General features: G+C 35.6%; 1 protein-coding gene across 1 annotated transcript in view; it reads right to left on the bottom strand.

The window, feature by feature from the left end:
- Positions 1-10389, bottom strand: part of LOC113228019 (protein disulfide-isomerase) — a 32021-nt gene that overhangs the window by 6085 nt on the left and 15547 nt on the right. Inside the window, exons 5-7 of the mRNA XM_026461154.1 lie at positions 9865-9974; positions 9093-9213; positions 2890-3056 (exon numbers count right to left, since the gene is read on the bottom strand). Coding sequence (XP_026316939.1) covers positions 2890-3056; positions 9093-9213; positions 9865-9974 — 398 coding nt within the window. The remainder of the gene's footprint in view (positions 1-2889; positions 3057-9092; positions 9214-9864; positions 9975-10389) is intronic.

Raw genomic sequence — 10389 nt, 5'->3', positions numbered from 1 at the left:
CTTGTAAAGTATAATATTTGTAGTACCATCATGTAACCGAACTGCTTACAAAGCATAGTATTTCTAGACAATACAGGTCCTTTTGGGGTAAATTTCTTTTTACCACAACCTGTATTTAATTTGAGTAGGGAGTGTTGTTATACGATTGTACCTGTTGTATATCATTTTGTTTTGTTAGAGCCTTTACGCCTTCACTTTACCTGTTCTTTTGCTTTACCGTACTGTACCTTCTCCTTCTTATTTCTACAATAAAATTCATGTGGACCGAGCCTTCTATTTAATTACGCGAGGCCCGCGTGACTACTTTAATGTCTCACGGTCTGTGATTTTACAGATTTCTTTAGCTGACGACCACGGATAGCCACACACGAGGCCCACCCTTTTCATACTAATAATTAATCAATTACAGAATAACAACACAACGCCGCCCATTTTTCGCTATGGAAATTAATTCATGCATCGCTACGGATGGTAACGTCGCGTTACCACGACGACGAATGTCTTCCTATAGTGCGCGAGTGCGAGTTCATGCAAGGTAATCGGTTAAATACAGATTGTGGAAGGTCGCTCTTAGATGACGGTTACTTTGTTAATCTATTTCATTATATTATGACATAGTAATATTCCCGCACATCCGACAATTTAAAATGTCAGCGCGTATCCTTCAACGAGTACCAAATCCTTATATATACATAGCTTTAGTAGCAGAATAGCTCCTTGTGAAAGAGTTCGTCCAGTGAAGTACTGCCACCTTACCTATTTCTGCCACCCAGCAGCAATATGAGCATTACTGCGTTTCGTTTTGGAAGGGTAAGGATGCTGGTGAAATTAGAGGCACATGGGATTTGTCAACTTGTCTCAGGGTGACAGGCGTAGTGGCAGTGCCCTGCAGATATTTGCAATTTGAGTCTCTGAGTGGCACTGCAACTGCTATGGACAGACCTGTCGCTTAACACCAGGCATACGACTTCGTTCTTTTTTTAAGTCGGTTAAAAAAGGTATGGTAAATTTTTAATTGCAGCTGCAAACTCAACTCAATCAATTCTAATGCAATCGTCAAATTCTGTAAATCTAAAATAGCCCCGAAACTTGGACTTTAAAGTATAGTTTAGTACTGTATAGCGTAAATTTATGTTTAAAATTATTAGAATAGCCTAGCAACAAGGTCGCCAAACATTATACTATACACATTAATATTGATTTTCGTCATAATTCCCAACGTTGCGCAAGTAATACTAACGAGAACGCCGTATAGGTATTGAATACCTTCAAATGTAACAATTGTATAAACAAAGTCTTTTATTTATTGTAAGATATTAATTTAAATATATTGTTTCAGATTGTTCTCTTGTTCTCTGGTGATTCATATTATGTCAATGAAAAATAGTACATCTTATTAGGGAGATAAGTACCTGCAGTTGAAAGTTTAAACGTCACGAAATTGTAAAACCTTGATGTCCGTGGAATACTGTACATTTTTGAGAAACCGCATATTTATGAGTATTGTGTGGCTCATTTATAGTGGTCCAGAAATTCTTATTTGAGCCGTCATAAATTTCCATGACATGTCATTTAAAATAGTATATAAGTTATAATTTCTTTTATACTTTTTTTACATAAAAAAGTAGGTGCCCTCTGCCCTTCTCTCCTAGTACAATACAGGGTAACTTGTCATAAGGACCTATACATTATTTAAGATCTTTGTAAACTTTGTATGGAACAATCAATTGAATTGAATGATTGGCGAATATTCACCGACGAGAGACTAGCTTTTAAATAGAAAGAGAACGAGGTTAAAGCAATCATAGTCAAGAAGCCCTACAATTTTTTTTTCTGTTGATCTTGGCTCCTGGTTGTAATTAGTATGATCACAATAAATCATTTGTTGCTCTGTTGGATGTACAAGTCAGTACATAATTCTTCTTCTTCTTAGTGTGCCGCTTCTCTACGAAGATTGGCGACCATCATGGCTAGAAGATTTTTGAAATTGCCGCACGAAAGTGAGAACGTGTGTTAAGGTGGAACTAGCCTCGTAGATTGTTCAACCACGAGGTTTTCCTTGTGCTACAACTACGCTTTCTTTGTATTTTTCCCTGCATTATTAAGCATCCGGTATGTATTGCCCCTGATAACGTGGCCAAAATACTGCGGCTTTCTTTCCTTTACAGTTCTGAGTATTTCGAACTTTTTCCCATTCGACGAAGAACCTCAATGTTGGTGACCTTTTGTACCCATGATATGCCAAGCATACGTCTGTATATGCATATTTCAAAGGACTCTATTTTTGAGCATAATGTTGGGGTTAAGGTCCAACAGTCCATACCAAACACCAAGATACTGAAGAGATAACACACAAAAACGCACACACTCAACATAGCCCCGCACTAGGGAAACCCTGTGTCGCGGGTGCCATGGACACACACATCGACAACCACAAATTACACCCAAACTCACGAGAGAAATAAATGTAGGCCATACAAATGTTTCTTCCGGGCCCGGGAATCGAATCTGGACCTCTGCGTGGCAGTCCGGTATGGTAACCGTTCCTCCACAGAGGCAGTTTACAGCGAACTAAACGCACGCGGAGTTTAAGGTTGAACCTTCTACAACACAAAATCTTTTTCATTTTCATGAAGGCATTTCGTGCCTGTTCGATGCGAATACGGACTTCTTGTGCGCTATCCTAGAGTTCATTTTCGTACCTACCGAGGTATTTAAACTGGTGTAAGAGTTCTATTGGATTGTTTTCCAAAGTCAAGCATTCATTCGCTATTGGGATCTTAGATACGATCATGAAGTTTGTCTTTTTTGTGTTGATTTTTAATCAATACTTGTTACTTGCTACATCATTAACCAACTTAATATTTGAGTGATATAGTTCCTACTTACCAAGGCGCGTAGAATTCAACAAGGACTCTCTTGGTGGTGTCGAAGACAACTTCGTCGAAGTTGGTGGCGACGAGCACCTTTACAGGCTTGGCAGCCCAGTCCTTGGGCAATTCCTCGCTCAGTAGATGCTGCTTCAGTTTGCCATCGAAGAAGCTTTGCACGAATTCCTGCACAGAAAAACATTGCTTAGTGTTAGGCACAACTTCTTCACACGCGGTTAGCAGATTTTTTAAAATGTATGTAACTAAGTTCCTGTTTTATTTATTACACAAGATTTTTTTTTATTATTCATATTTCATGACTATGGTTTCAAGTCGACATAGAAGGTAATATACATAAAAAAGTAATAGCATAGTAATAGAACAAAATTAATTAAAGTTTTTCTACAGTATGTGTATATGTTGAATTCAAAATACAATTTTTTTGTTGCATACGGACAAATATAAAATAATACAAAAAAAGCAAAAATAACAGGTTCAGCAGGCGGCCTCATTGCTACATGGCAATCCCTTCAAGGGAACCTTCGGGTTAGTTAAGAGTTATATAGCACAATCATATAGCTCTGACAATTGATATGCACTTGCCAAAACTACACACTTTTCACAGCATGAATTAATAATTGTGGTCATTTCTTAAAGCAGCTTAGCATGTACAAGGAAAAATGTAACTAGACTATTGTATAGTGATTAAATATATACCCATTTAATTCAACACATAAGAGACAATAGCTAAAATTAAATAGGTTCAATGTAAGGTCATTAAATAATGTCAGAGGATAACATAGGAAAGACATTAACTAGCGATAAACATCAGCAGGAGGGCCGTGTACGAGTGCATATATAACACACCCTTGTTTAAATCGTTTGTATATGTTGTGGAATCTTAACTATAAACCATGGGAAACTTGACCTCAAAAGTCAATATTACTGCCAGCGCATCAAGATTGTAATTTTAACTCCCACGGTTGTCAACATTTAACTAATAATAAAAACTTTTTTTCTTTTATACAGGCTTGGTATATGTCACTAACTGAGAATAGGATGTTTACATTTATAACGTCAATTTACAAAGAAACACTAAAACACAAACTTAACTGTAAAAAACTTGTGATCCCAAACGATTTTTAAAATGCAATTTATACTGAAAAACAGACGCATTATGTATTCCTTTATTTACCAATAGACGGCGTATCGCGTATTGAAATAAGATAACATTTAAGATTTTTTCAAAAGTGCTCAATAAGCCCTAAATACGAAGCTTTTAATTCATTTTAAATAAATTTTACAAATGTAAGTCACTGTTTCACCTGAGGTGTGAAATAACATAATGTGTACTACCGAGTGGAAGACCAACTCCTCTGTATACATATAAGTTTGAAGTAAAAAATAATAAAATCAGTTGGGAGAGCGGCAGCCCCGATTGGGCAAACAGTCGCTGATTCGAGTCCAGCCGGAAATTTTCGTTGTGGTTTTCCTTTATCTTAGGGTCATATTCTAGAACTCTACTCAATGCTCAAGTCAGGATTTGAGCAGACTTGAGTATGATTTCAAGCACTGGAAATACGACCCTAATGGCAAGGACTTTTCAGGAATTTTCAGTACTCACTGCAATACTCAAGTCCTGAGTATTGAGTAGAGTTCTGGAATACGACCCTTAGTATCAATAATAACAACAAAGTAATGGAGTATTTTCACAAAAAAAAAGGAATATCATAATAGTAAAACGTGTTTATCAAAATAAATATTGCGAAGAAATCAAAACTTCACATGGACCGATCTTGTTCCGTTGCATTGTTTGAGGCGATATTCGAACAAACAACGCCTTAGTACAATGCCTTTAGCAGGATCAGGATTACCGCCAGTAAATTGTGATAGTAGTAGTGAAGAAACACTTCGGCAGTTTTTTTGTTCAAAATACATTCGTGTAAAAACGTTGTCAAAATCAATCTTCGAATCTCTTTCAGTCCCTGTATAAACATGCCACGTCACAATAAGGGCGAAATGGTCCTGTCCCACCAACCACAATCTGGCGCTCTTGACAAAGTCAGCAAGTCTTTGAAATGACCAATGTTCTGCGTAACACCTAGATCTTAAACAACATTGTTTCAATACACATCGAAAAGACTTATTATGACTTTAGCTCTGACTGTTACAGCGTTTAGTACACATATAGTACTGTTAATACAATAGTGTATTAACTCAAAAAGTGTATTTTTTCAGAATCGATGAAAAACGGGTTACTCACTTCCCGTGAAAGATGATTAAAATGTATGTATAAAATAAAGTTTATTATAAATGTCTTAACGGTTTCATACTTCCCAAGCATATTTAAAAATGTAAAAAGGAAAAAATAGTTTCACATTTTTGAGTAAGCACTGTTTTGTCCAGAACTAGCTCACATAAAGTTTGTCTCATTTTGTGTTATGTAGATATCTTTTAATTGTTTCTTACAATATTCTAACGGCGGTTTTAATGACGTGTAGAGAATCAAATTTTACGTTCACCATTGGTATAATCTTGAACTTCACGTATTTTGAGCTACGACACTATTGTAATAGCAGCGCGATATATATTAAATTTCTCGGTATAAGTTTAATGTAACTAAACGGTTTTTTATCTTTGTACTTTTCACTTTGTACTTTGGACCGTGTTTATCGTAAGCGGCATAGAGTTGAATTTAAATCTTAAGTGTCAAGCTTGACGTGCTCTTGACCCTGTACGATATAAAAGGTAGGCATTAAGAACCCGTTGCATATTAATAGCTGCATAAAGGTTATAAAATCGGTCAAAAATTATCATGAAACAAAAAGCTTCATTCATAACTACCAAAATTACGAAAAAAGTAAATTCGTTTACCAGAGTAAGAATGTCATAAAAATGCATTTACAGCACATAATTACCGTAAGTTCCAAGCATCCTGTACATTGGTTCCAAGTAACAATCGTTAATGATGTATGTATGTTTTGCGTCACGCGGTTTAACTGCAGTTAGGTTGCGGCAGTTAAGTTACGATACGTTTAACCGTGAAATCAGTGATATGTTAATATAACTACTAATGAAAGAACGAACAAGTTATTATTATTAATACAAAGTTTGAACAAACATAAAGTAAAATTCCTCCGTTCCGGCTGGACTTGAACCAGCGTCTGTTGCCGTAACGTGTCTACCAAAATGGATGAATATCATGGTAGTAAAAACACCATTATTCTACTAGATATGGCTTTCCTTTATAAGATTATTCATCACTATATGGTTGACTGTAGACAGCTGCTTGGTAATTTTAACTTTAACATTCCCGCCAGACTTTTTTTTATAATATTAAGTGACGGGACGAACAAGTCATGCGCCTGATGATAAGCTACACGCCTGTCCATAATAGTTGCAGTGCCACTCAAAGCTTTAAATCGCAAAGATCTAAGGGGCACTGCCACTGCGCCTATCGCCCTGAGACGTAAGTTAACAAGTCCCATGTGCCTGTAATTTCACCAGCACCCTTACCCTTCAAAACCGGAACATAGTAGTGCTGACATTACTGTTTGGCGGCAGAAATAGGTAAGATGGCAATACTACCCTAGATGAACTCTTTCACATATTATATTATTATTATATTTTGCAATGTGTGAACAATAATGTAAGCCAAAATGTGGCGATTAACTGCCATACCCCTGCGGGGTGTCATGGCAATAAGTACTAACCTAATTAAACGTGTATTGTCACGACTTGCATTTGAAATAAATTTCCTATATTTCACTACATGAGGCGTTTTCACACGTCTCGACGAAGAACAGGGTTGGGTTCCAACTTCTCGTACCACGTATATCTAGTTTATAATAACGACTGCGGATATTGTCGTTGACTCACAGCTAGGTTTCAAAAACAAAATTCTTAAATTTCCTGGTGCATTAATAACTGAATCGTATTGCGTGAAATTTCTTCCTTAGTAATTTCGTTTCTTTTTTGTCTTAAAATCTGTTTACACTTTTTGTATATGCGGTGCTCACATATTAAGGTGTGGTGGTTTATAACATTAAATATTGTTGTAACTGTTGACGTGTTGAATAAATAAATAAATGTTTTTTTTAATTAAAATAACGTACTGGAATGAAAAAGTTGTACAGATTTCACGATAATGTCAACAATTTTTTTGTTCGAGACACTTCTACTACACGAATCCTTGCACATGTAATAAACATTACAGTGCATGTGTATACTTTGTTCAGAGCTATTAAGCAAGCGGAGTATTCATTCGGAGCGTTACAAGTAACATTTATATTAGAGACGAGGGATGTAAGCAATGAATGTTTGCACAAACGAGTATTTGTTTTGTTACTTAGAACAATGCTGCGAACAGTGTTGTTGGGAGCTTTTTAATTCTAGAAATCTGCCGCTCGAAACCAAATACTGTCGTAACTCAAGATTGTGGAATTCCGTTTTCTTGATTTAACAATTTTGAAAAAAAATACTGAACGGAACTTATTGGGAAAAATTTGATTATTTTCGTTTCATTTCAAAAATGGTTTCACTCAGTTTTTTTTTAACTTTCAATCGTATCTTCACAATTCCACAATTTTGAGTTACTTGGTTTCATGTCCGATTTGTTGTCGAGTGTTCATTATAGGCGATGATATTATACTTTTATGCTCACTGATTACAGGAGAATGTTCACGGTGATAACAATAAGGTTGCCTAATGTACCTGTCTTTTGTTTCTTTTTTATATATTTGTTCCGCTTATTCTCAGTTGTCTTTGGTGATTTTTTTCCCATTTATCGCCACTGGCAATCACCACTGGTAACAATTGGGACTTTTTTATCCCGTTTGTCACCACCTGGTAACATATGGGATTTTTTTCCCCATTTGTCGCCAGTGGGGACAAAGCCAGTGGTGACAACTAAGAATAAACGATTTGTTCTAGTATGCAATAAAGTTTATTGTATTGTATGTCTAACGTCGACTCGTCCTCATACAGACAATGTTACCACAGCAATCACAACAACTTAACGTCATGAAAGAGATTTTACTGAAATAAATTTGAATTACTTTAAATATCGATCTGACATATTTTTATGCTGGCAACGCAAACACTTTAAGTTCGTCAAGTGTTCCACGTCGCGTTAAATTTTTTTTTTATGTCAATTCATCGTAAATATTAAAGGTAAAAAATAAATTGTCTGTAATCTTGTTCTATTACTATATACTACGCTACTACTATTATTACTTTCCACGTTTATTATGTATATATATAGTATATAGTACGCGCCCTTATCAGCATGAATAACATTGCAATGAAGCTGACATAATGAAATGCCATTATCAGCTTTCCTCAATTAGTTTTGGAATACAAATGTTTAGTATGCTTGTTGGTTCTACTGAGATAAGAACAATAATATTACTTGAAAGGATATACGCAATTAGATATGTTTTTAGAAGTTTTCAGAGTTTCGTGTACAATGACGTGATTTAGATTTATTTTCATCCAAATTTTAAGTTTCATCTCTTAGTGTTGTAAATTATTATTAGTGTTAATATTACACACACGTATTGTGTTTAGTTTTTTTTTGTAATTGTTTTGGCGTGTATGCTAACACATAGTAAAAATCATAGATAAGTGTGATTTACTTTTTCATGATTGGCATGATCATGTGATGCTAATTGCAACGACTCAGACCAAAAAAGTTTAAAATACAAACCGTCGCCTTAGAGGGAAAACCTCGTATACACGTTTTCACATAATCCGTTATTACTGATTTTTGTTGAACAATAACTTATAAACTTCTTACTCAAATATATTATTAAAGTAATATAATATTTGAGAGAGGAATAATTTAACTAATTAAAATGCTAACTACAAACATTATTGCGTTTACTACATTTTACACCACTTTTTTATCTTCGTCCTGAAAAATTACATAGAAATCACGTACGAGGTTTTCACTCTAAGACGACGAAATACCTATTGAACATTACAGAGTTTTACTTAACGTGTAAGGTCACCATTTTCGGTGCCTCTATACAACGATGTCAAAATTAAGTAAGAAAATGGGTGTCATATTTACGATAAATTTTCGCTTGCTCACTAATCGCTGTATTCTTAGTTAAAAACTGCAGTATACTGCAATACTGCGTTATTGTATAAAGACAGTGGTGTTAACTGATGCCCAATTTTTACCGTACTACAAAAGAGTGTGCTATTTGACATGCTTACCTCCACAGCATTAGCGCTGAGCTCGTTGGTGGGTGGTTTGTACTTGGCCATGTCCTGTTCGAGCGCGATCAGGCGAGCGGATGGCACCTCACTCTTCTTCATGCCGAAGAACTCCAAGATTCTAGACGAAAACATGAGCATATTATAATTTCCCTTTGTCGCTAATTTGGCTCAAAGAAAACTAAAAGCTAATAAAACGAACAACAATCTTTTATTGGAAATGAAACTAAGTTTTCGGATTTAAATCGCGTATTTGTTTGTCAAACGTTTCGGGATTTTTACTGACAACAAACGTTGGTTTACTTGAGAAAAAAAAACACGATTTAAATCCGAAAAAAATTTTCATTTCCTACGTGTAACAATCGTGATAACCTAAGAGTGGTTATACACGGCGACATTGCAGTCGCGCGCTTGCATCGATGCAATCGCGCGTTTGTATAGATGCAGTCGCTGCTTATAATCGCGCGAGTGTGCAAAGGTAAACGATTAGCGACTGCATCGCGTTCGCAGCGCTGCTAAAAGTCGCAATGTGTGGTTACACACTCACACACGCTCTAAGAACTTGATAGAAGCTATAAATTAATTATTCACCTTTGCAGTTATTTTAAAACAGATGTAACAAATGTACAAAATATAAAGATTTGTTTCTTAGTGTACATATATGTGAAATAATCTCAGAAATTGCCCGATCGATTTTAAAATTATTTTAAAGGTAACATTTTTCTGCATCATGTTGAAAGTACCAATGTATACTAAATAAATAAATGTTCACCTCTGATGGTCATCCTCGTCTGTGTCGATGGCCACGGTCATGATCTTGGCGCGGTAGTTCTTCGCCACGGGCTTCAATGGCTCTAGGTACTTCTCGAAGTCGCCGTTTTTCTGCAACAAACCGTTTAGGTAAGATTACGGATTTTCAAATTAAACGTTTACTGTAAAAAAAGTGTGAATGCAGCCTTCAATATTCGGCTTCCATTGGTACTTTACACTTGCTTATATTTAAATTACTCTCGCTGTAATCATTTAATACAACATTTAAAAAATTCGTTGGAATGGAGTAATTTCACAGAAAAAGAATTGAATAACATGTCAATAATACATCGTGACATTCAATAAACTTACCATTACCAAAAAAATTACCATTGTAGCGCCATCTCTAGTCAGGACCCCGATTGAGAACTCTTCGATATTTTAAGCGATTTGTTCGATTGCATATCGTTCTCGAATCGAAGGGTGCTTTCCAAGTTATTCAGAATATTCCGAGTTAAACGTTCGATTAGGATTCGGATATGATATC

The sequence above is a fragment of the Hyposmocoma kahamanoa genome, unplaced genomic scaffold (genome assembly GCF_003589595.1).
Source record: "Hyposmocoma kahamanoa isolate Upper Pololo Valley unplaced genomic scaffold, ASM358959v1 220, whole genome shotgun sequence".
Taxonomy (NCBI): domain Eukaryota; kingdom Metazoa; phylum Arthropoda; class Insecta; order Lepidoptera; family Cosmopterigidae; genus Hyposmocoma; species Hyposmocoma kahamanoa.
Note: the sequence above shows the minus strand (reverse complement) of the source record. Positions and strands in the feature narration are given on the sequence as shown.